This window comes from Triticum aestivum, chromosome 7D, assembly GCF_018294505.1.
Source record: "Triticum aestivum cultivar Chinese Spring chromosome 7D, IWGSC CS RefSeq v2.1, whole genome shotgun sequence".
In the NCBI taxonomy this organism is placed as follows: domain Eukaryota; kingdom Viridiplantae; phylum Streptophyta; class Magnoliopsida; order Poales; family Poaceae; genus Triticum; species Triticum aestivum.
Genome location: NC_057814.1, coordinates 590,612,180 through 590,638,080, shown reverse-complemented (window position 1 = coordinate 590,638,080; position 25,901 = coordinate 590,612,180). Strand labels below are relative to the sequence as shown.

Here is a 25,901-nt window from a genome sequence, read left to right as displayed (position 1 = left end):
CTACAAAAATCATGAAAAGTATTTCCATAATCCAAAATCTATAATTTTCTACTAACACAAGTCCACCTAAAGTCTTGGGTATGGATCTGCAAAGAGAGGGAGATAGACTATATATTGTTCATCGCTTACAATATAACGACACTTCAAGCAATCAGGTAGATTCATTCACCAATAATGGACACGTACAAATCAATCACCATTAGTTCATGAAGAAAAAGCAGTAGTTATAACAGTAAAACCGACGAGGCCTTTCACTAAACTGACACAAAAGAATCAGAATATAGTACAAAACATAATCAATCACCATTAGTTCATGAAGAAAAAACAGTAGTTATAACAGTAAAACCGACGAGGCCCTTCACTAAACTGACACAAAAGAATCAGAATATAGTACAAAACATATTGACAAGCAAATGGATTAAAACTGCACTTTTACGTGGTCCTCGTTATTATTAGCAGCAGTAGAGCTGACCCAACCAACATGCATGCATGCATGCTGGTTACTTTGGCGGGAACTTGGACTTGATGGCCTCCACTACGCCGCCGTCGACCTGGAGCGCCCTGGCCAGCACGTCGGTGGGCACCGGCGGTGAGGCTGCGAACAACGCTAGGGCAAGGGACTGCGTGCCGGGAAGCTGACTGTTGAAGGCCGAGATTGCGGCGGCCGGCGCGCCACCGTTGTTCTTCTGGTAGTGGACGAGGCCGCGGGGGAAGACGAAAAGCTCACCCTTGCAGACGGCGCGGGCGAAGAGTTTGCCGGCGGTGGTGACGAAGCCGACGTCGAGGGAGCCCTCTAGCACGTAGATGATCTCGGTGGCACGTGGGTGGGTGTGCGGCGGGTTCACTCCCCACGGAGCGTAGTCCACGCGGGACATGGAGACGCCCAGCGTGTTGAGCCCCGGGAGCTTCTCCACGTTCGCCGCCGTCACCGCGGAGCCGACCGAGTTGCAGGTGTTGCCCGGGAATGCCAGCGCGGCCGAGAAGAACTCGTCCGCCGTAACGTTCTCCGGCCTCTTGCACGGGAACCCGTTCAACCGCAATGCTGCAAGCATACATTTACGCATTACCTCTTTGTTGGCATGATCTATACTTGTGCGAACGAGGGAATGGATGGAAGAGATGGCACAACTTACGGCCGTTGAGGGATTTGTAGTCGGTGACGCAGAAGTCCTGGAGCATGTCGGGGTCGCCGGCGAGCAATGGCGTGGCAAGGGCCAGGAGGGTGGCGCAGGAGGCGAGGAGGACGGTGGGGAGCTGCCTGGGCCCCATGGTCAAGACTCAAGTGGCTGCTTAATTGATAACTGGTTGGTTGGTGTGGTGCTAGCTATAGTTCGTTTGCCGGCCGTGTGGGCTGAGGATGACTGGATGAGAAGGCAAAGCATGCTGCGCACGTATTTATAGTGCAGTGTAGCTTAAGGCGGACGTGATCGATCGGTGGTTTATCCGTAGACATGTGACAAAGTTAATTCTCAACCACCATACCATCTATACTTGTGCGGTTTTATGAGGACGATGCATCCATGCATGCTCTAACACTTTAGCTTGAAGATATGGTTGGATAGCGATGCCAAATTGTCAACCACCATACCATTTGTGTCATGCACTCGTGTGGTCAGAGAGGCGTCTGAGCTGGAGGAGGAAAGATCAAAGCTGGTACTGTATATAGTTAGGGTCTCGCAAGATGACGGTCGCCTTAAAAATATTTTGGGTCAGATTGTTTTAGTCCTTTGGATGTGAGATGGATGGCCGGATCAGCTTCTTCAACCTCCAGCCCAACCTCTTGTTCATCTTCTTCCTCTCGACCGCCCCACGTACCACTGACCTAACCGCCAGCCTCCTCCGCCAGGCCAGCGGTGCTCCCGCGATCGCCTCGCCGCACTGCCCTCCCCTCAACCTCCCCCCACTGCTGGTCTTTCCGCTGTCCCCGTCCATCCCTCTAAGCCCGACGACCACCCAAAATCCCCGGCGAACCTGCACCCGCCACCCTAACTATAGATGGTGGGGTGGCTTTTTTGATGAACCTGCACCCACCACCCTAACGATAGATGGTGGGGTTGCTTCTTCCCCGACGCCAGCAGCCTTGGTGTCTCCCTCTTCCTCTCCCTCGTCGCTTCCTTCTTCCTTGTCAAAACAAAATCGACCGACCCAAAGACAAAGTTCAGTTGACTGATCTTTAGCTATTGTGATTTTTTATATATAGTTACTAAATTGTGATGCGTTCATTTTGCACATGGTTCACTTTCCGGCGACTAGCAGCTTGCTTGCACGTCAGATTATATTAAATTGACGGATACGTGTAAGGACTAAGGAGGAAAAGAATTGGGGCGCGAGATATGGAAACTAGCTGGTTAAAGTAGACGCGGGCATTGAGTAATGAAACAGCCCGTGCGTCGGTGCGTGCAGCAGTACTCTAGTCGCCAACATGCTTGATCTCTTGCATTGCATCCATATTGACCGTACAAGGTGTAGTGACTGCGTGCATCAGGTACCGATGTGCCAATTTTTACTATGATTTTTAAAATGTTAACTTTTTTGGAATTCTGAACATTTTTTAAAGTGTGAACATATTATTTAACAATGCGAACAAATATTGAAATTTTGAACTTCTTCCCAAAAGGGCGAACAATTTTTGTAAAAAGTGATCATTTCTTGAAACTGTGTTTTGTTTTTGAAAATTCTGAACTTTATTTTCAAATAAGAAAAACTAAAAATTCTGAAAAAAATTGGAAACCTCGGACCATTTTTTCAAATACTCGAACATTTTTTGAGTGTGTGAACAACATTTGAAAAACAGGCATAGTTTTCGAAATTTGAAAAAATTCAAAAAATGGTCTTTTTTTGAATTCTTGAATACTTTTAACATTTGTGAACAAAATTGGAAAAACAGGAACAGTTTTTATACTTCTGAACAATGTTTGAAGACATGAAGAATTTTTGAAAACCCTGAACATTTTTTGAAGTTGTGAACAAATTTGAAAAGGAGGAATATTTTTTAAACTTCTGAACAATATTTGAAAACATGAACATTTTCTGAAAATGTGATAATTTTCTGAAACACAGAACTTTTTTCTCAATTTATGGACAAATTTTGAGAAAAGGAACTTTTAAAATTCGTGTTCAAACTTTTGCTAAAAATAAAATAAATTTGAAAAGGAAAAGAAACATAGACCGAAAAAAAAGGAAAAAAAACTTGCTAAAGAAACAGGATGAAGGAAAGAAACAGGAAAAAATGAATAATCCGAAAAAAACCACTGAAAACCCGGTTCAGGAACTTTCTAGTACGTTCCCAAAACCAGAATCCTGTAGCACTTTAATGCTACTGAAAATGGGCCGGCCCATATCGTTCGCTCAGACTCGTTCCTGTGTGTTTCAGCGACAGTTTGTGGCAGCGCGCGTCATATAGGATATTCCCTCTTATTCAGCGCCGTCAGCGCCACGGAACCCAACCGGTGCTCGCTCGTGCAGCTTCCTGGCTAACCAGTAGAGCATCACGTTAGAAGTGACGCTTATACATCAAGAACATTTAGAGCCCACTCATACGTGATTTTCCTAAAAAAAGTGAACAAATTTTGAAAGTTCACATATTTCGAAAACAGTTCATGAAGATGCAAAAAACACGTTGCCCTATTAAAAAAATTCACAAATTCTAAAACACTTCATGTATTAAAAAAGTCCATAAAGTTGAAAAAGTTCACTAATTTGAGAAGAAGTTCATGAAATTCGAAAATAATCACGAATTGAAAAAATGTATCAGATTGGAAATTTTTTATGAAATGGAAAAATATTTAATTTCGAAAAAAACCCATAAATATGAAAAAAAAATCATCGACTTGCAATAAGAATGTTCATCAATTTTTAAATAAAATCACCGATTCTGGAAAAAAGTTCATCGGATTAGAAAATCTGAACCGGATTTGGAAAAAAGTTCATCAATTTGGAAAAAAGGTTGAATGAATTTGAAATAAGTTAATCGAGTTTGAAAAAAGTGCATAAAAAATCATCAATTTGAAAAAAAGTTCGACGAATTTGGAAATTTCTGTGCACTTTCAAACAAAAGAAATAGAAAAGGATAGAAATATAAATGCAAAAAACGGTCCAGAAAAAACCCGGTTGGAGAAGGTATAAAAAGGGAAATAAAATAGATTTTCACAAGTGGTGGTCGGTATGGTCTGGTCTCTCTATTTCACCCACTCGTCCCTCGTTCAGTCGCATACCTGAAACACCACCACTATGGCTCTTTAATATACGGTGCCGATGAAAGTGGCGCAGTTCCTTCCTTGACAATGAAGAAGCTAACAATTTCCTCCTCACAGACGGTAAGAACCTCAAAACCCTAGGATAGGATGATGTGGTTATATCATGCCATGTTGATGACTGTTCAAGGGGGATTCAAGATTAGCTTGCTGAAATCACAAACCTTGAGCCCTTTCCTTTTGCTCAGACAAATCAAAGTTAGGTTGGGTGTTGAAAGAGAGAAATGATAACATGAGATGGTTACCCATGCATGGGAACGTGGTACGTATTTTTTTTACCATGCATAAACCAACCAAGGTCACTATCGAGGCAAAGGCAACAAGATCATACCCTCGACGATCCATCAAGGCCATGAAGATGTTGACGATGTCAATGAAGTCATCTGACTCTCATAGCTTGGTTGTACCTCCCAGCCGTGAGAGCTTCTCCTCGCAAAGATCTGCCTGATCCGGTGTTGAAGATTATAATGCCTCCAAGGTATCCACACATACCAAAGTAGAACACCTCAGTAAGTCATGGACCAGCACAACGAAGTTGAGGGGAATCTAGATCAGAGAGAGAGAGAGAGAGAGAGAGAGAGAGAGAGAGAGAGAGAGATTCCAACTGGAAGGGTGACATGGTGCTGCCGAGAGGTGTTAAGGCCTTGGTGGGCCCCCGGAACACCCCTTGCCCCTCTATATACTAGATGACCTGTTACGTCATTGATGTAGAGACCAACTATAGCCCTAATGGTAAGTGAACTATCTGGGACATGTTTTTTCCTGGACTGTCCGCAAATGATTATTTTCGTACTTGCCCTGACGATGCTCATATTTTATGAATGATTCGCAAAGGGGCAAAACACAGATGAAAGCACAATTCATATTTAAAAGACACATTTGAGGTTTTAAAGTCGTGTCAAACATGATATGGAAAACTACATGCACTATATTGACTCAACTGACATGATATCTGTATGTGAGCGGTCATATACACCCAATTTGATAAATCACTCGGGCAAATTACTACTTCATCTTCTTTGTTTCCTCTTCCCCTAATTCCATCCCTATAAATTTACAATTTATCTTTGTTGTCGCTGTTTTGTCTACTCCCAGCTGAATACATGTGCTCTTTGTTGATGGGTTTGATCCCTGGATGTTGGTTCTCTCTTGCCGCTCCAATCGGTCAGGTTAGTATCCATGTCATAGGTATTACTCCCTTCGTCCCGTAATACGTAATATAAGAGCGTTTTTGACACTACACTAGTGTAAAAAATATTTTTATATTATGGGACAGAGGAAGTAGTACTATGTATCATGCCACTTGCGGAGCAGCGGAGGTCCCCGCAGCGCAAGGTGGGGCGTATCGTCGCTGCCCATCGTGAGTTCTCACGTGAGAAGAAGAAGAAAGGGGGAAAAGGAGAGGGGTCACTCATGGGCTTGGCCAGTGTGCTGGAGTTAAACATGTCCGTCTTAGTGTGGACCGAGGCACGAAGCTGAAACTGAATGGTGGGATGTGCCGCTGGGGCGCGCTGTGCAGTGTGGCTCAACCAGTCGTTCGCTAACTGAATCGTCGCGCGTTCGGCAGAGGAAGCGATCCATGCACAGCGGCAAGCCAGCAACCGACAGGCAAGAAGCGTAGCTGTTGGCATGACGGCCGGCATCAAACTGCACAGGTGGACGACGGCGACATGCATGCATCACTGCTCCGTCCTCCAAGCCGCAGCCCGCAGCTGGTACCCCCGTCGTCTGCATGCAGGAAGGACAGGAGCATCCAGCAGTGCAGGGCGGCGCCAGCGGCACGGCGTCACTGGACTCATCGGCTGGCAGTGACGAAGTTCGGCTAGTGTCTACTACCTTCGTCCTTTAAAGAGTGTACTTTCAACTTTGTTGGAGGGTCAAACTACCTTAAAGTTTGACCGAATTTGTATAAAAATATATCAATGTTTGTGAAACCAAATAGGTATATTATGAAAATATATTTTATCATGAATCTAATGCTACTAATTTGATGACATAAATGTTGGTGTATTATTGTATAAATATGGTCAAATATAAAAAAGTTTGACTTTCCAACAAAGTTGGAAGTACACTCTTTAAAGGACGAAGGGAGTAGCTGCTAGCTAGAAGATGGACATGAAGGGGAGATAGCTGCTAGCTAGAAGTTGGACATGAAGGGGAGAGGCAGGGGCCAGCAAAGGCAAGAGGTGATAGTTTTTCTGAATTTCTATCGATGCAATATAATCTTTCTGAATTTCTATCATAGTGTCAACTGCAGATCATACGCAGTAGTGGTCAAAGTGTCGAAGTACCTTTGTTTTTGCTTTGCATCAAACTTTTTTTTTTGTTCTTTGGAGTTTAGAGTCCGCCCCCATTCCAAATTTTTTCCTGTCTCCCGCCGCAGTCTTGAGTGTACCTTTGATTGAAATAAAATAGCACTACCGCCTGTTGTTGATGATGCATGCAGAAAATTTATTCACAAAGTACATGAGCAAATGAAATAGTAATGTTGCAGACTGGACCCATGTACTTAGAGCAACTCTAGCAGACCCCGCAAAACGCCCGTGCCCACAAAATAACCGCCAAATTGCGGGTCGGGGCCAGAAAATCCGCACGACCAGACCCCGCATCCCGCACCGGCCTGCAATTTTTTTTGCGGGGCGCGGCAAATCTTCTCCCCCAACCTCTATCTTCACGGGCTGGGAGGCTGACCCAAGCTCAACCCCTATCCGGCGCGAGATTTGGCGGGAGGGACATTTCCGCGCGCCCTTTCCCGCTCCCCGCACCCTCCGCCACCATTGCCCCCCCCCCCTCCGCAAGCTCCGGCTGCTCCTCCCCGGCCGTCCCTCGCCGCCATGGACGACCCCATGCTGCCCCCCGTCACCGTCGAGGTCGCGCACGCCCCTTCCCCTCAGGCGGATCTCGTGGCCGGCCATGTTGGCCCCGCCGGCCTCGCCCAAGCACACGCCGCGCCTGCCCGCAAGCGGCAGGGCAACGTGGTTGTGCAGGGCTGGAATCCTGCTGCCCCCGCCGCGATGGCCCGCGCTCCGGGCGCCAATGCCGCAGTGCGATCCCGGCCGGCGGCGGAGAAGGCTGGCAAGGCCGCGGGCGCAAAGCGGAGGAAGGTTCTGGCTTCAAGGAAGCCATCTTCTTCAACCTCTCACTCCATCCCCCGCAAGGAGGTGCTCTGGCGATGTCGTTCAACGGTGCCGCTCCCCCCGCGAGCGAGGTGTTCGACGAAATGGCCGGAAGGTATATCTCTTCGGTCTTCGGTGATTCTCTTTCATTTTTCGCCATTGTTCTCGATAGCTAGTGACTTGTTATCATTCGCTATAGCGGTGGTTCGAACAATGCAACAACCGAGTTCGTGAACTTGTTGGACACGAACGCGGTTGACATTGATCAAGCCCCTTTCGAACCATTCGACTACAATGAAATGGAGGGCGGCGTGGATGATCATGGTTGTGCGGACGGGTTGGAGGAGATCGAAGCGGAAGCGTTTGAGCAATCACAAGCAAAAATTGGGAAAAGCCAAAGATCCAAGAACTACACGATCTTGGAAGATCAAGCTTTGATCAAAGCATGGAGTGCGGTGTCTCTTGATGCATGCACGGGTACTTCTCAAACCGCCAAAAGATATTGGCAAAGGATCGAAAATCAATACTTCCGCATTATGGAAAACTACCCCAATAGGACTCCACACACATTTCGGTCGCTTCAAGGTCTTTGGGAGAACATCAAGCCTATGTGCAGCCGTTGGGTAGCTTGCTTGGAGCAAGTACGCAATGCACCTCCAAGTGGCACCGTGGAGTCCGGCTATGTGAGTTTGCTTTGCCTTTGTTCAAGTTGTGCATCATCATAATGTATCATGAGAAACGATTGCATCACTTTGTTCACATTGTGTAGGACAAGATTGCTCAACATAGATACAAGGACATGGAAGCTTCGGAAGGCAGATTTTTCAAATTAGAGCATTGTTGGGAGTTGCTCCAAAAGTGCGAGAAGTGGAAGTTGATCGACAAAGAATCCCCACCAAAGAGAGGATCACTTACAAACATGGATGAAGATGAGGATGATGATGGCCCAAGAAATTTGCACAAGCCCGATGGCGACAAGAAGACTAAAGAGAAGCATCGAGCTTGAGGGAGAAGATTGATGCCATGGTGCAATCAAACGAGTTGATGTTGTTGAAGTCGTTGGAGATCAAGAAAGAGTTGGCCGAGAAGAAGGCAAAAGAGAAGCAAGAAAAATGGCAAATGCTCAAGAAAGAGGGGCTGCGCAAAGCTGCCATTGAGGAGAGAAAAGCGCGCGCCTCTGAAAACAAATCGATGTCATTGTTGCTCGCCGAAGAGAACAAGATCATGTCAATGAACCGCAATGACATGGACGATGTCACCAAAACATGGCATGATATGGCAAGGAGAGAGATTTTGAAGAGGAGAATGGTCGCCTCGGCCGGTCCGTGTGCCAGTTCCGGTGATGTTTTCTCTGCTCCATATGGTGGCAATGTGGATGATTTCGGTGCGGGAGTTGGAACAAGCGACGGAGGTGGCTACGGTGGCGCCGATGAACTTCAAGATGGACTCCATGGCGCGGAGTGAAGATCGACCCCCAAGATGATGCCGGACATGGGTGCATACCTTTGCATGCCCTCTTTTGCGTAATCGCTTTTATTTGCCCGCAAACTGTTTATGTCATTTGAATTTGAACTTGTCTGTGAAACCCTATGACAAATTTCAGATTTGCAGTTTTTCTATTTGCGGGTCGTTGCGCTGGTGCCCGAGCAAAACCCGCATAGCCGACCCGTAAAAAACATATTCCGCGAATATACTTTTTTACGGGTCCGTTTGGGGGGTCTGCATCTGTGCCAACCCGTGCCGGCCCGCAAAAGCGGTTTTGCGCGAACTGCAAACGCGTTTTGCGAGTCGGCGTTTTGTGGGGTCTGCTAGAGTTGCTCTTAGCAAAGTAAACTTAGCAGTGATGAAAACGAAAACGACAACATCCCAATTATACAAATACGATACTGATTGCAAATTGAGAATAAAATAAAAGTATTATGCAAAGAAGATGAAGATATTTTTTATATAACAAAGAAGATGAGGATATTAATTGTGAATTGGACCAGACTGTTGTTGCAAAAGTAATGCATATCATAAATGATGTGAACCCACTTGTGAAACAATTCAGGCTTGCTAGAGATCATATTACGGACCATCCTGACTAATTGATGTGTTGCAACAAGGGTGTTGGCTCCACAGCTTGACGGAACCGCTACCTCTTATCATTTTTCTTTCCAAGGAAATCGCTCAACGATCTTCTATTCTATATCCATATGATGTAGCATTGCACTATGTGTTTCATTTGGTCGTTCAACTTTGCAACTTTTGATGATTTATAGGCTTATAGCTCTTTTTTTTTGCATATGAGCCTCTATTGCTATCCATGCAGGTTGTTTTTTTTTTGTAAATAAGAGGTAAATACGTTGGTGGTGCTTGAACTTGCCACGAATGATCAGGTTAGTGTTTGAATGTAAAAATACACCGAACTGGTTCTAAAACTTGGCACAGACGTGCAAATACGGTGCTAATCTCATCCGTAGACGTAAACCTGGCCATTTTGTATTTTTCTCCCCTCTGTTTCTATCTATATACAATACGCAAGAGTAGCTTGCCCTTTGACGAGGTTCCCTAGGAAAAAAACACTGCAATTGGAACACAAAGAGAAATCCAACAGCGCGAGACATTCATGAACCGGCGGCAGTGCTCGTGGATTCTGACCGTCAAGTGCAAGCAGCCAAGCAACCTTTCGGGATGGTGGAAAAATACATTGCTGTCTGAAGCAGCGTAGTTGCTGTGTTGGTTAGCCGTCCTCATGTATGCACCGATGGTTGCTGCAGCTTGGAACATGTGTCTGACGGCTTGAAGTGAACTATAGCTTGAACATGTGAAAGTACAGTGCATACGGTACAGATGACTTGTACAGGAGCAGCAATATTGCACTGGAGAAGTGCTGAAAACCGGGTCGCATTTGTCTTGAGCTATATTGCAGTGCATAATGGCTGAAAATCATGTCCGTCTAGCCCTGTATTAAGGACAATGCCCTCGTAGACGTGTTAATTTAGTCGGCCTCCCCACCTCGCGGCCACAAGCCTCATAAACCGACAGTTGAAAACTGAATTTCGTAAACGGAACAGAGGAACGTCTCTGCAGGTTCAGTGTCATTGTATGCAAAGATTTACTACAAATCAGAGCAAAATTTGCAAATCAGAAACATCTCTCCAAGATAAACTCACACAAACAGGATCATAGCAAGAACTCTAAATAACCGGAGGGTCATGACCCAGCACAAGTCACACCAAATTTTCTGTCCCTAGATTCCAAGGAGGCAGAAACGCAATAGGTATTTAAGATACAGTAATGCTAGAATCAGAGAGGGGCATTGTCCTATATGGAACTGAACGTTTAGTGCAGGCATTTGTGGTCTAAACTCTGGCTTTCGTCAGTTAACTGGAACAGGGCCAGACGCTGCCTCGAGCCTCCCCTCCTCACGCCGAAGGCACAACCAGCCTCTTAAACCGATAGCTGAAAACTGAAATTAAGAAATGGAACAGAGAAACATCTTTGCAAGTTCAGAGTCATTGTCTACAGAAGGCCATACTCACAAGAACTCTGTCAAGTGAAGCAACAGGGATTAGAACTGAACATGGTAGTATGGTACAGAGCCACGAGACAGATCAAAGAAGCGCCATTACTATTTCACAAGATAATGAAACAGTTACAAGACGACATGGTCCGAACACCTGACTATTACAGAGTACCATCGATCGACAAAGAAGACAGGAACAGACTATCTAAGCGGAGGTGAACTTGGTGACGGCCTTGGTGCCCTCGGAGACGGCGTGCTTGGCGAGCTCGCCGGGGAGGACGAGGCGGACGGAGGTCTGGATCTCCCGGGAGGTGATGGTGGGCTTCTTGTTGTAGCGGGCGAGCTTGGCGGACTCGCCGGCGAGCTTCTCGAAGATGTCGTTGATGAAGGAGTTCATGATGGACATGGCCTTGGAGGAGATGCCGATGTCGGGGTGCACCTGCTTCAGCACCTTGAAGATGTAGATCTTGTACGTCTCCACGCTCTTCTTCGACTTCTTCTTCCCCTTCTTCTCGCCGCCCTCCTTGGACGCCGGCGGCCGCTTCTCGGCCTTGGTCTTCTTCGCCGCCGTCGTCTTCTCGGCCTTCTCCGCCACCGGCTTCTTCTCCGCCTTGGGGGCCATGGATGCCGCGGCTGCTGCTGCTGCTTCGACGAGGAGAGGTGTGGTGTTTCGCTGGGAGGCAGAGGTGGATTGGTGGGGAATCGGCGGCGGGGGTGCGGCGAGTTTATAGGAGGGGAGAGCGGGCTCTGATTGGTGGAGGGGTGCGTGCCACGGATCGGTGGCCTCCAGTGATTTGATATGATCTCGGCCGTTCACCGCTGTGCGGTATGGACGGCCCGGATGCGCCTCGGCGCGGATCGCTGACGTGGTGAACGTGGAGAAGACAGATGGGTTTCAGCCCATGCACGGAGACGGAGTGTGAATTGGGCTTTCTGCGTGGCCTGGCCGGAATTTTGAGCTCAAAGAAAAAAATATACAGTTCTTACATCCTCCCGTGAAAAAAATAATACTGTTCTTCCATGGACATTTTTCTTTGAACAGCTCAGGGCTTCGAGGAAGAGCAAAGCACGCACGTTCCTCGCTTCAAAAACCCCTCACACTTTGGCAAAGTAACAAACCATCGACGCACCCCTCGTCCCCCTCGTGTCGCCCCCGCGGGCGACCCAGGGGGAACCCTAGCCGCCGTCCTCTCGGCCCTCCTTCGCCTCCACCTCTCCTCGCCGTTGTCCGCATCACCGCCGGGCAAAGCTTGGACGGCTGGGCGGCGGCGGGGCATCTCTCCCCCTTGGAGCGTCTTGGGCGGCGCGGGACGACCAGATCGCGAAGAGGCGTCGGGCTAGCGCGGGGTCTGGCGGCGCGGCGGGCGAGCATCTTGGCAGCGGCGCGTTGCGGCGCCGGCGACGCGGCGCGGCAGCTGCGGCTTGGATGCGACTCCACAGCGAGGTGGTGGTTGCGTGGTCTTCAGATTGGGTGGTCGCGGGCGCCGCCATGTTCAGGACGGATCCATCTGGATCTGGCGCTTGGATGTTGTCGGCCGGCGCAGGGTGGTGGTCTACTCCACTGGCCTCGTCGGATCGTTGGATCCGGCGCCTGGAGATCTACGGCGGCTGTCCTTCTTGATCCTCCTTCCTGGTGGGTTGAGCCCCATGGCACTTGCATCTCTGCTGGTCTCGGTTCGTCTCGCTGTCGGATCCGGAACAGTCGGAGGTTTGGTGGTATAGGTTGGGGACCGGAGGAAACTGTGGCCGGCTGGTCCGGCCCGGCATCGGCGACGTCCCACGACGCCGTTACCCTCCTTGGAGGCGAAGCCGAGGTCCCTCCTATCCACATCTGAACCCCTCCCCGAACGAAAGTCCAAAATTCAGTCTGGATTGGGCGGCGGCGGCACCCTGCGCGTCGTAACCTCCATGGAGACGCCGTCTTGGGAGGCTCAGATGGTCGGGCGAGAGATGCTATGGGTGGTGGGCGCCGCGTAGCTCCAGCAGCGACGATGGTGTGAGCTCCAAGGGAAACCCTAGATCTGGGTCTACCGGATCGGACGATGATGGCACCTTCGATGTCGTTGTCCCTCCTGGGGGCATCGTTTTGGAGCATGCGCTGGCTGGAGGGGACAAGAGGAGGAGCGGTGTTACATCTACCGCGAGGCCGCGGTGGATCCTGGCGGCATGGCGCCGCGGAGGTTCGGCGATGGGCGCGTTTGGAGATGGACTCACGCAGGAGGAGGAAGCTGTTTGGCGTCATGGTGGCATTGATGGCAGAGAGGCCTGGCAAGGTCGGTGCAACAGTTTTGCTCTGAGGATGGATCGAGGGATGATGGAGGTGACAGCCCTTGCAGCGTGCGGTGCTGACTGGGAGTGTGCCTGACCGGTGTGGGACCCAATCCAGGTAGTGGCTTGAAGGGGACACCCGGCTTTAGATGTTAGGCTTTAGTGCGATGTCTGTTTGGTATTAGGCCCGGACATTCGGCACGCCTTCATCAAGGGGATAGGAGTAGCAACAGTGTTGCCAAGATGGTGGCTTCAGGCTTATTGATGTATCACCATGTATGGTTTTTGTGAATAATTAATAATATGGCTGCATGCATCGTCCAGATGAAGAGGCCGGGGGTACATCCTCCTTTTAAAAAATAGTAATTAGAGTATTTCCAACAGCACACAATAAAAACGCATGGCAATCCAAAAAATTGCTTCTTTTTTGTCGTCCAAAAAATGCTCCAACAGTACACCAATATTTGCATGGCAATCCTTTTTTGGAAAAAAAGTTCATTTTACTATCCTGAACAAAGTTGGCGGTTCACATTACCCCCTGGTCTATTTTTCTGCTCCTTTACCCCCCTCAACTATTTATACCGGTCAAAAAACGTCCCTGGCTGGTTTTCCCCGGTCGGATGCTGATGTGGATGAGGTCAAAGCGGTATTTGACCAGTGGGGGCCCCTCGTTAGTGACCCATGAGTGTCTCTCGGCGGCGTCGTGCAGGGTGTGATCGTGTGGCTGACCGGAGAAGCAGCTAAGGGCGCGGACGGTGGGGACATGCACTACAAAAAAATACACTTTGTGATGATACGTGTTTATCACAGTAGGCCACATTTTCTGTTATGCATTTACATCCATGACAATATTATGACAGAATCAAGATAGTCATACCTATGCTGTCGTAGAAGTGTTCCATGACATTACGAAAATTATCATCACGGAAGTGTCCGCTTGCATGACGATAAATGGCGCGTCATGGAAGTGCTTTCGTCAAGGGTGACCGACACGTGGCATCCACCGTAACGGGTCGCCGTTAAGATATCGGGTCCGGTTTTGGATCCGATAACCCGCTAACAGCCCGGACCAATGAGGATTTTCCACGTGTAAAATTCTCATTGGCCGGAGGAAACACGTGTTGGCTCACCGTTGGGACAGATGTCATCCATTCATTGGACAGGAGGCGCCTATGATACGTCGACACGTGGCACGGCCCAACAGAGGCCCATTCCGCTGAAAAGGTCGGCCCGTTTGACTTGGTCAAAAGGTAACGGGCCGACCCATGAAAAGCCTGTTAACGGCATGTTCGTATATAGCCCATTTACGGCCCGCTAACTCACGCCCCGTTACGGCCTATCGGAATTAAGCCCAGTAGCTTCATCCGGGCCATCCAATATGATTCCAGCCTGTTGTAACTTTCGGCCCATGTATGGCCGATGATGTCTTTCGGCCCATACGAGGCCATTTGTAAGTCTTGGCCCATTAACGGCCCGTGGTGAATCTGGCCCGCAATGAACAGTGTACCACTTTATACCCATTAACGACCCATTATTTCATTGGGCCATTTCAAACATGTGTTATCTTTCGGCCTTCTCAGGGCCCATTTATTCTTGGGCTCATTTCCAGCATTCGGTTACTTACGACCCGTTATTGGCCTTTTCTGCTTGTGGGTCAAATTCAGCCCGCGGTTACAATCGGCCCGTTTGTGGCCCGTTAACCCATTGGGCCATTTTCATAGCGTCATCAAATACGGCGGATTAACGACGGCCCATTATTGTCGGCCCATGAACGGACGATTCCAAATCTAGCCCGTTTACGGCCCATAATGCGGTCTGTTATTGGCCCATGTTTAACCTATCGATCATACGGCACGTAGAAGGCCCATTGATGCTACGACCCGTAGAAGGCCCATTGTTTCTACGGCCCTTAGAAGGCCCATTGTTTCTACAGCCTGTAGGAGGCCCATGGTAACTACAGTAAATATGTAGCCCATGGTTATTGTGGCCTAGTTTTAAAAAATAGGTTATTGCGGCCACTAGCAAACCGTGGAAAAAGAACTGCACTGACTACAAGCAAATAAATAAACAAGACAACAAGGAAATAAATAAGCAAGCAACTTACACTAGGCTATCACGGCTATTACACATATTACATCCCACTACTAGGGAAAACCTTATACACAGAATCTTAGCAGCAGCGCGACACAAAAAGAGGCGCTGCTGCTAATTAGCAGCAGCGAGGTTAGGAAAAGCGCGCTACTGATGTAAATTTAGCAGTAGCGCGTGATGTCTAAACCGCGTTGCTACAAAAATCCACCGACAGAACACAACGACCTAAGTTTACCAGCAGCGCGGCGTCACGAAGCGCGCTACTGCTAATGCAATAGTAGTAGCGCGCTTTTTAGTCACGTCGCTGCTGCTAATTTTGAAATTGTCCACACGGTTGGCCCGTTTAGCAGTAGCGCATGATAGGAAAGCACGTTGCTGCTACGCTCTTAGCAGTAGCGCATTTTTCCTCCTGCGCTACTGCTAAAACGCAGCACCCACCACCTTTTTCCACCTCCCCTCTCCCCATCTCCTCCCCTCCCTTTCCCCTACCTCCCACATCCTCCCTCTCCCAGTCTTCTTCTTCCTCAATACTTCTCCCCCCATTACTCTCCTCTTCTACCTACCTTTCTCTCTCTTCATTACTCCTAGCTAACTACACCACCTCCATTAATGCATCTCCTTTCTCTTTTTCCTTCCCCCTCCACTAGTTGAAGTTGTCTCCTCCCAAATTAGCTACCTAGGTAGATGTAGCATTTAGTTAAGTGACCTATTTGCCCCCTAACTAGATATTTCTTTGCCAAGAAGAGTTTTGTGCACTTTTGATCTCCCTACATCATCATCTCCACCGTGTGCTCGATCTCGAGATAGAGGTGATTAAAATTTCATGCTTTTGCAAAATGGAAATATGTGTATGTGTGTGTGATATGATAATTGGGCAATATGATGGAAATTGTGTGTGTGGCATGTGTTGATGCCAAATTGTGCTTTTGAGTTGCCTATGTTTTGCCGAAATGTCGATTTATTTCCGTTTCGGCGAATTCCGGACAAACTCTAGATCTACATATGTCCTATTTTCAGGGAAGGTCATGCCGAGTTTTTGTATGACTTTGATGCATGCATGCATTTTTATAATCAATTTGTTTATTATTACCGTGCAGACGTTCATGATGGTCAGTGGAACGATGGTGGACAGGTGGTTGCGGTCGGCGGTGCAGGACATGAAAGAAAACAACCGGACAGAGGTTTTATGTCCGTGTCAAAAATGCAAAGGAATAGTTTGGCTCGACCCCTATGACGATGGTCGTTTCGAAGCGCACCTGCTCATGACTGGTTTCATGGATGCTATACTCGGTGGATAATTGAAGATGAGGATGACGATGTTGAGGACGCCGACGGGGCAGGCAATGACGACACGGGGTAAGACGAAGAGATGATCGATAATGGCGGCGGGGAAGAGGCCGGACATGGCAGCGGAGAAGGGGCCGGACATGGCGGAGTAGAAGGGGCCGGACATGGCGGCGGAGAGAATGTGGACTCCACGCAGCAGAGTTCGTCGGTACTAAGTTCAATCATGCAGGACCCTCATGTTCAAGCACTGCTTCGCAAGGAGACGAGTACTGAGAGAGTTGCTTCTAGAGAGGAGGCTAAGCTGGAGCAACTGGTGGTAGACTCGAACACTCCATTGTATGATGGTTGCAATCCTGAGGTGACCCGCTTGAGTTTCACGCTCCAACTCCTGAAGACGAAGGCTAAAAACAAATGGACCGACACTAGCCTCGATGAGCATCTCAAGTACCTAAAGGATGTTCTTCCCGCGGGGAATCTATGTCCTACTAGTGTTGATGAGGCCAAGAAGATTGTGTGCCCTCTTGATCTGCCGCATGTTAGATACCATGCATGCATCAACGATTGCATAATTTATCGGAAGGAGCACGCGGAAAAAACAAGCTGTCCGGTGTGCAATGATTCTCGATACAAGAAGGCCGGGAAGAAATGTCCCCAGAAAGTTCTATGGTACTTACCGATCACTCCCCGTCTCCAGCGGTATTTTGTAGATCCCAAGGAAGCAAAGCTAATGCGCTGGCACGCAGAGAGGAAGAAGCCCGACGATGGAGATGATCCGAAGCTGAGACACGTCAAGGATGGAAGCCAGTGGAGAGCGTTGAACAGCTTCTATCGGTATTTTGAATGTGATGCAAGGAACATCGTGCTCGGCGCATGTACTGATGGCATGAATCCGTTGGGCAACCAGAGCACCAACCATAGCACATGGCCCGTGTTTGTATGGATGTACAACCTCCCCCCTGGTTGTGCATGAAGTCGAAGTACATTCACATGAGCATGCTTATTCAAGGACCGAAACAACCAGGAAATAATATTAATTTGTATCTGGGGCTACTTCAAGAGGAGTTAGACACTTTATGGAAAACACTGGCCAAGACATGGGACGCCAGCAAAGGCGAGTATTTCTACATGAGAGCCGCGCTGATCACGACGGTGCATGATTATCTCGGTTATGGATATGTCGCAGGCCAGGTGTGCCATGGATATTGCGGATGCACGCGGTGCATGGATGATACGACGTCTCAACAGCTAACGTCAAGGAAAGATTGCGAGTCTGGGAAAATCGTGTACATGGGGCATCGAAGATGGCTCGAATAGGACGACCCGTGGAGAAACCGTGGAGATCTATTCAATGGTCACGCTGAGCATCGAGGACCTCCACGTAAGCGGAGCGGTGCCGAAATTGATGAGCTGTTGAAAAACTGGAAGGAGTGCCCCGCGCCGGGAAAGATGATGAAAAAGGCGCCGGAGCCGCTGCTGAAGGTATGGAAGACGAGGTCTGTGTTCTGGGACTTGGAGTACTGGCACAAACTCGATACACCTCATTGCCTTGATCAAATGCACATCTGTAAGAATGTCCTTGAGAGTTTGCTCGCGACACTGATGAACATGCCGGATAAGACCAAGGATGGGCCGAAGGCAAGAAAAGACTTGCAAGATTTGAAAATCAGGGAAGATCTGCACATGCCGCCCCGTAAACAGTCAGACGAGACAGAGATGGAGACAGAGGCGCGGGAGAAGAAGGGCAAGAAAATAAAGAAAGAGGATTATTGCCCCCCTTCTTGCTTCACCCTAAGTCAGGCTGAGATCGATCAATTCTTTAAGTGCCTTACCGAAGTCAAAGTTAGTTCCGGTTACTGTGGCAAGATAAGCAGATATCTAGACACGAACAAGAAAAGGTTCAGCGGGATGAAGTCCCATGACTGTCATGTGATGATGACGCAGATACTACCTGTTGCCCTTAGAGGGATAATGGACAAGCACATCCGTGACACGCTTATTGGTCTCTGCAACTTTTTTGACGTCATCTCTCGAAAGTCGATCAGTCTGAAGCAGCTCCGAAGGCTACAGGAAGAGATCGTTGTGATACTGAATGAGCTTGAGATGTACTTCCCGCCCGCGTTCTTTGACGTGATGGTGCATCTGTGTGTCCATATTGTGGACGACATAATAGACTTGGGGCCGTCATTTCTGCACAACATGATGCCGTTTGAGAGGATGAATGGGGTCATCAAAGGATTCGTTCGTAACATGTCCCGTCCGGATGGAAGCATCGTCCTGGGCTATCTGACACAAGAGTGCATCTCTTTCTGCGAGAATTTTCTATATGGCGCAGACCAGCCGCCTGATGTTAGTGTTGGTTTGCCCGTTAACAAGCATGATGGGAGGCTCGAAGGAGAAGGTCACTCCAACGGTCGCAGGGAACTGCACGTGGCATACTCAGATCGACGCAGCGACTTTGACATAGCAAACTTGGTAGTGCTACAACACCTAGACGAGGTAGACCCTTTCATGGCACTGCACAAAGAAATTATCGCAAAGAAGTATCGTGACCGGGGGGTATGCAGGACGGACGCCGAAGTTACTAGAGAGCACAACTCCACTTTCCTGCATTGGTTCAAAGAGCATATTATTGCTAATCCCTCGGAGGAGGGCTCTAAGGACAGATTGCTCGTATACGCCTTAGCACATGGCCCCTCGCCCAACCTCCTAACCTATCAGGCATACGATATCAATGGATACACGTTCTACACGGAGGCCAAAGATATGGACAGTGATGATCAGAACTCAGGGGTGACGATGGAATGCATGACCGGCAGCGACAGCGGCGCAACTGAAAGATTTTACGGAAGGGTCGAGGAGATCTGGGAGCTTGACTACTCTGGACTGCACAACACGACGATGTTCCGTGTCAGATGGGCTAAGAATGTCGAAAGAGAAAACCAGAATTTCACTACCATGACTATACCTGACGCCAAGAGCGCTACCGTGAACGCTATTGCAAAAAATGAGCCATGGATACACGCTAAGAACGTGACACAATGCTTCTTCATAACCGACCCGCACAATCCCAGCCGTGTTGTCGTGAGGAGAGGCAAAAGGAACATCACTGGAATGGATGGAGTCGCCAACGAGGAAGACTACGATCAGTACGGCAACCAATGAGGGAAGATGATGATGATGATGATGAAGTATACGTCAAAAGAAGAATCAATACTACATTACCTAAGAAAAATCGTACTTCATGGAAAAGGCAAAGTCACAATGAGGGGCTCAATTATTCTTCAACGAACAAGAAGGGAAAGAAGCTAACTCAAAAACGAAAACGTCAACGCTGAGGAACCGTATGTTATCGGTCAAATGATGTAATATATATGTTCCTATTTTGTATACACACTTAGCCATTATTATGCATGGGTCCAATGATGTAATATATATGTTCCTATTTTGTATACATATTTAACCGTCAAATGATGCAATATATACCGCCTTCAATTCCCTTAGTTAACTGCTCTTGGAAAAAGTGAGAGAAAATAAAGGAAAAGAAAATAGAAGGAAACAAACGGGAAAACTGTTATATAGGTACTGGTTATAGCAACAGCGCAATTTTCAGAAAGAGCTACAGCTAGTCAAGGTAGCAGTAGCGGTTTCTACACGAAACCGCTATAGCTACCTCGAGTAGCTATAGCGCGTTTTGCCTCAACGCGCTACTACTATGCCCACTTAACCCCGAAAATCCCCACTCCTCTCTTCATCCCGCCTCTTTTCCCCCAAATCCCCACACTCTCTCTTCCCCCGTCGCGCCGTCGGAGCCCTCGCCCCCGACCCCGACGCCGGCTCCGGCCCCCGACCCCGACCCCGGCGCTCGCCCACGGCCCCGGCTCCGGCCCCCGACCCCGACCCCCGACCCCGACCCCGGCGTTCGCCCACGGCCCCGGCCCCGACCCCGGCGCTCGCCCACGGCCCCGGCCCCGACCCCGGCTCCGCCCCCGGCGCTCGACCCCGACCCCTCCCAACCTCTGCCGTAGTCGGGCCTGCACCCTCTATAAGCCCCCCACCTCTCCTCCTCTCTCTGGTAGCTAGGTTTTTTAGTTAATTTAGTTAGGTTTTAGTTAGGGCAGATGGTTAATTAGGTTATATATGTGGACATGTGATGTTTTGGACATGTCATATTTGGAAATTTGGACATGATGATTATGTGCAGGGTAAATGATCCGAGTGGCCTATGTTACGCCGGAATGTTGATTCATTTCCGTTCCAGTGAATTTCAGGCGCTCGATATGTCCATTTTTTAACAAAGGTCATGCCGAAATTTTCCGTGAATTTTGGCATGATTTGTGCTAGATAGTAGGCATATCGAGTGCTCGGAAACGACATTCCGGCAAACATAGATTTCTTTTTTATGTCATTTCTCATTTTTTCATAGTTTTAGAATCAAACGAGGAGACTTAATCATAGGAAACATGTCAAACAATGAAGAAACTGGGCCTTCTGACCAAGATGCAGACGAGATGGATTATGAGGGTGAACAAGAGTACCTCGACTATTTGACTGCTAAGCAATTGCAAAGTCATGGTTTGCAGGTCGGCCTCGATGATGGTACTGACGCTGACATCGACACCGACGGCGCCGGCACCGATGGCGGCGCCGAGACCGGCGGGGAAGGTACCGGCGAGGAAGATACCGGCGGGGAAGGTACCGACACCGATGCCGCTACCGAAAAGAAGAAGCAGAAAAAGCAGAGGATACGAAAACCTAACAAACTAGGGATTGGACGACTGGTGATCACAAAGATGGCACCTGGCAAGTTTGAGCCATTAGAGCGGGAAGAACCTCGCAAGTGCTATGGGAACCAAGTAGGATGCATCCTACGGGAATGCGCGAGCATCAATGACGATGACTTAAGGAGTAAAGAACATTTGACGCAGTTGCTCCTGACAAAGTTGCACAAGAGATTCAAGTTCCCCGACCGGGATGATAACATAGAAGAACCGTGGGATGATCCGAAGATGAAAAAGATTAACAATCACACCATGGGCATGTTCAGCAATGATTTGGCCTCCTGGAAAGGGAGGGTGAAACGAGCTATTGAGGCTGAGGAACCCCTGTCCAAGATTCTGGAGGAAAATCCGACACTTACAGTAGAGGAGTTCGAAAAGTTCAAGGACACTTGCGCTACCGAGGCAGCCAAGTCTAAGGCTGCGAAATTCAAGAGCCTTCAGCAAAGGAACACGGGGAAGCATCGCCTCGGAAGTCATGGCTACTTCGGTAAAAGGCCCATATGGGATAAGGAGGACGCGGAACGTGAAGCCGCGGGTATCCCAGACCCCTTCGTGAAGTTCACCAACCCCTTGGAGCGTGACTTCATCAGGGCCCGCTACAAGTGGGACAAGGAAAAGAAGGTTTTTTACATGGACCAGATCACGAGGAAATTGATTAGACTACTGGTAATTATTCTTTTACCACCTTACATTTAGCTCCAGATCTAGTTGACTACACATTCCTAAACGGTTCACGCTCCTTCTGCAGGAGAAGCAACACCAGCTTGCAGCCGAAAGCCCTACTTCTTCGATGAGGCCCAAGTGGGACACCCCTCTCAACCGGGCCTTGAACGAACTTAAGGGACTCCCTTTGGGCCAGCGGCCACAATATGGTCGTGTGCATGGCGCTGGAGACGGCGCCACGTGGAAGGTGTTTTACAATGAGGGACCGGAGGCCAAGAAGTAGAAAAAGAAGTTTAGTTAGGCGGACATCAATGAGAAGGTGAAGCTTGCGGTCGAGAAAAAAGCAGCTGAGGACGTGAAAAAACAGCCGAGGAGAAAAATGAGTTGCTACTGCAGGCAGGCAATGCAGTTGTAACTGCCTGCAGAAATGATTTCGCTACTAACTTGGTTCCAGCTATCATCAACTGGACGAAGGAAAATCCAGACAAGACGGTACATGATTTCCCGTTGCCCAGTTTCGTCGGGAGCAACTCCGTGAACAACAACACCACCGCACCATCACTTGCTCACGCAACCGGGCCTCCTCTCGCAGTCGCTCCCGCTCATAGTAGCCCGTCCTCAGTCTCTGGCGTGCTAGGTGGGCCTTCGTCTTTGGTTGAGCTCGACACCATCACGGTAATTACATGTCGCACCAACATAGAATATTCCATTTTCGTTGCCTTTCGGATGTTTTACGCCACACACATGTGTTTGCAGGCCGAAGAGACCCCGTGCACCATACTCTACTTGATCAAAGGCCAGAAGGTGGACGTGGGAAAGGGGATGATAATGAACCCCTTGCAACCCATGTTCCACAACCACCCGATCCCCGCTGGGCACTTCAGAGTTAGCTTGTCCAGTGTGAAATCGGGGCACGAGCATTTGCCTCCTCCAGTACAGCCTGTGGGAGAGGACGACGAGACCCCACCGCGGATTGGAAACTGCAAGGGTTGGGTGCTGCTATGGCCGAAGAATCTTATTCGTCTGGAGCCGGCCGAGAGCACACCAATAACCACACATCAACAACCATGTGCGGAGACCACCACCCCGCCTACGCAATTACCAGCTCCTGTAGTGCCGGGTGAGAGCGGCGGACGATGTGATGAAGGGGGTGCAATAGTACTGGCTGATGTAATCGGTCCTGTAGAACATATAATGGATGATGAGACGGAGGTCGACCCAATGGGTTTCCTCAATACAAACGCGTATGACTGTGACATAGATATGATGAGTCAAGCATATGACGAATCAGGCTATCAGCATGCTAATGAGGATATGGATGATCTGCCCGGGCAGGAAGGTCGTAGCAGGGATTGCAAAAAGTCTCTCTTTATGAAATCCTCACAGGACACGCCTGAAGATGCCGCCTCAACACAGGCTCAACTAGCCGAGGGTCGTACAGTGCTTAGCTCGGGAACACTGGGGTAGGGGTTAAGGAAGGGTCTGGAAGGTGTGCCCAAGAAAAAGGAGAGGAAGAGATCGGGGAAGATAGCTGCCTCCAAACAAGCCAGAGCACATAGCAGCCAGATGATGGATTCTGAAGAGCGTGTACCCGTGAAAGGTGCGGCCATGTTCCATCTCACGGGCGAGCCGATGCTACCGTCGAAACCGCTGGAGGCACTATCAGGGGATCTCAGGAGACTGCACGACCATGTGTTGTCGACTGAGAAAATCCTACTAGCCTCGGAGGATCCAGGATATCCGACATACGCGGCTCGTATGCCCGAGGGGAAGTGCTACGTCGACACACGGCCCGCGGAGGTGTTCTTCCTGCGGTTTGACCATATCTTTGAGATGTTTCTGACAAGGTGGCTTGATTTTACAATCGTCCGCCTTTTTGCGCTACATATGAGCTCCGTCATGAAGAGAGAAGAAGTCTCGCAAATCTATGTGGCGGATCCGTACTACATGCACGAGTCTTTCTTGAGTCTCGGCGACTTTGAGCGTGAAACTGCTAGGGACTACCTCCAAAACTTCATGGTACATAATAAGGACCAGGAAATTGTCCTCCTGCCTTATCATCCAAAGTAAGTCAGTTCCGGACAACCCTTTCGTACATTTCAATCATTCCTTCTCGCTCATATGGAGAATAATTTGAGGTGTCTTTTCCCCGTAGCAACGGGCGCGCCGTCCTTATCGGTCTTTACCCGCGAGTCTCCCACGCCGTGTATTTCGACCCTTTCAGAGACTATGAGAAGAAGGACTACACCCACATAATGAATATTCTAGATGATGCTCTCCAAGGCTTCAGCATTATAGGTGGCCACATGCAGATCAGGAAACAAAGGAACAAGAAGATGGGTTTCGCGCATAAAACTAACTTCTGCTGCATCCATGTCCCAAAACCAAGCAAGAAGGATGGATTCTACATCCTCCATCTCATGATTGAGTTCAACACGGATCACCAAAAGCTTCGCATGACAAGCAAAAATGATGAACATATCCACAAGTGGCTAGAATCTCATGGAGAAGCGGATTATAAGCTTAGAGATGACTTCTTTCGCATCCAAAGGGACATTGCGACGATCATCATGAAAGAAGTCGTCGATGAGAAGGGGATGTTCCACCACGGCCCTATATCGCGAGCTGACGTTCGAAGTCGCATAGGCATGCAACGTCAAGACCTCACGCCGTTCAAGAAGCTAGGATCCATCCTCGATGATATGGAAGGATGGAACTTCTAGTGATTTATGATGCCGATGATGATGATATGTGTCGGTTGAACTTGTATACTTTCTGTAGCGATGAAACTTTGTGATGTCCACGGTCCCTGCCGAACTTGCGTAACGCTACTTTGTTTGTTTGGGTACGATGACCTGCGTACCTCTAGTTAATTAGTTTGCGTACTGTATGTTGCATCTAGTTGCTAATTAACCCTTTCTTTTTCGTGTTGCTCTAATATATTTTGTTGCATATGATTGTACATCCTCTTGATGAACATGCATATCTAACAGGCACCTAGTTTCTTGATGGCGAGATGGCGGTGCTATGTCGTGTACAAAGGGAAGGTTCCGGGGGTGTACAACGAGTGGCCTGAGTGTCAGGCGCAAGTGAATGGGGTCTCGGGCGCCAGCCATAAAGGCTTCAAAAGCAGACAAGAAGGAGAAGCTAGTTACTTGAGGTTCATGCTAGCGCGAGAGAGGACTCGTAACCGCTGCCTCATGTACTGCATAGTTCCGCTCTCACTCATAGTGATAGCTCTTCTCACATATACCATTGTTTAGATGGATGACGTTGTAGTTGTAAGTATTCGAGACTTGCATGTATCGCTATTTTCGAGATGATGACGAGATACCACTTTGTATTGGATGATGATTATGATGAGACTATTTGTATGTATATGCTATGATTACATTTGTGGTCTCGCAGCCATTTGTATGTGTATCATGATGACATTTGTATCTGCTAAAGATTATTGTATAAAGCCTGTTCAAATACAAAACAAATATGCAGAAAAAAACAAAAACTACTAAAATTAGCAGTAGAGAGTGGAGAAAAGTTAGCAGCAGCGCCACGGTAGCAGTAGCGCGTCCAGGCAAAGCACGCTAGAGCTATTAGCAGTAGCAAGCTTCCACGAAGCACGCTGCTGCTACACTTGTATAGCAGTAGCGTGGGTGTGCACGCGCTACTGCTACGGGTTAGCTGTAGCGCCTTATTAGTAGCGCGTGTCACCGCGCTACTGATATACCTAGAACCGGCGCTGCTGCTAGCCTTTTCCCTAGTAGTGTCCACTGGGCATCAAAGTTCGCCACCAGTGCAAATATAGGGAACAAAGCAGCATATCATATACACTGGTTGTCAAAGTTGGCGACCAGTGCAAATAAACGCCGCAGCAAAACAAGTCCAGAGCTGAAACCATTTCAGAAGAGCTCAAGAAACAATATCGTGGGTAACCATA

At 48.6% G+C, this 25,901-nt stretch overlaps 2 protein-coding genes across 2 annotated transcripts; both read right to left on the bottom strand.

The window, feature by feature from the left end:
- Positions 1–281: 281 nt before the first annotated feature.
- Positions 282–1,364, bottom strand: LOC123168477 (germin-like protein 1-3). Its single transcript, XM_044586361.1, has 2 exons — positions 1,134–1,364; positions 282–1,042 (listed from the first exon to the last, which is right to left on the bottom strand). Exons 1-2 carry the CDS (start codon positions 1,267–1,269, stop codon positions 501–503), a joined length of 678 nt encoding a protein of 225 aa, XP_044442296.1. The 5' UTR covers positions 1,270–1,364; the 3' UTR covers positions 282–500.
- Positions 1,365–10,903: 9,539 nt separating this feature from the next.
- LOC543184 (histone H2B.3-like) lies at positions 10,904–11,556 on the bottom strand. Its single transcript, NM_001427944.1, has one exon. The coding sequence runs from the start codon at positions 11,497–11,499 to the stop codon at positions 11,083–11,085; it is 417 nt and encodes a 138-aa protein (NP_001414873.1). The 5' UTR covers positions 11,500–11,556; the 3' UTR covers positions 10,904–11,082.
- Positions 11,557–25,901: the final 14,345 nt, after the last annotated feature.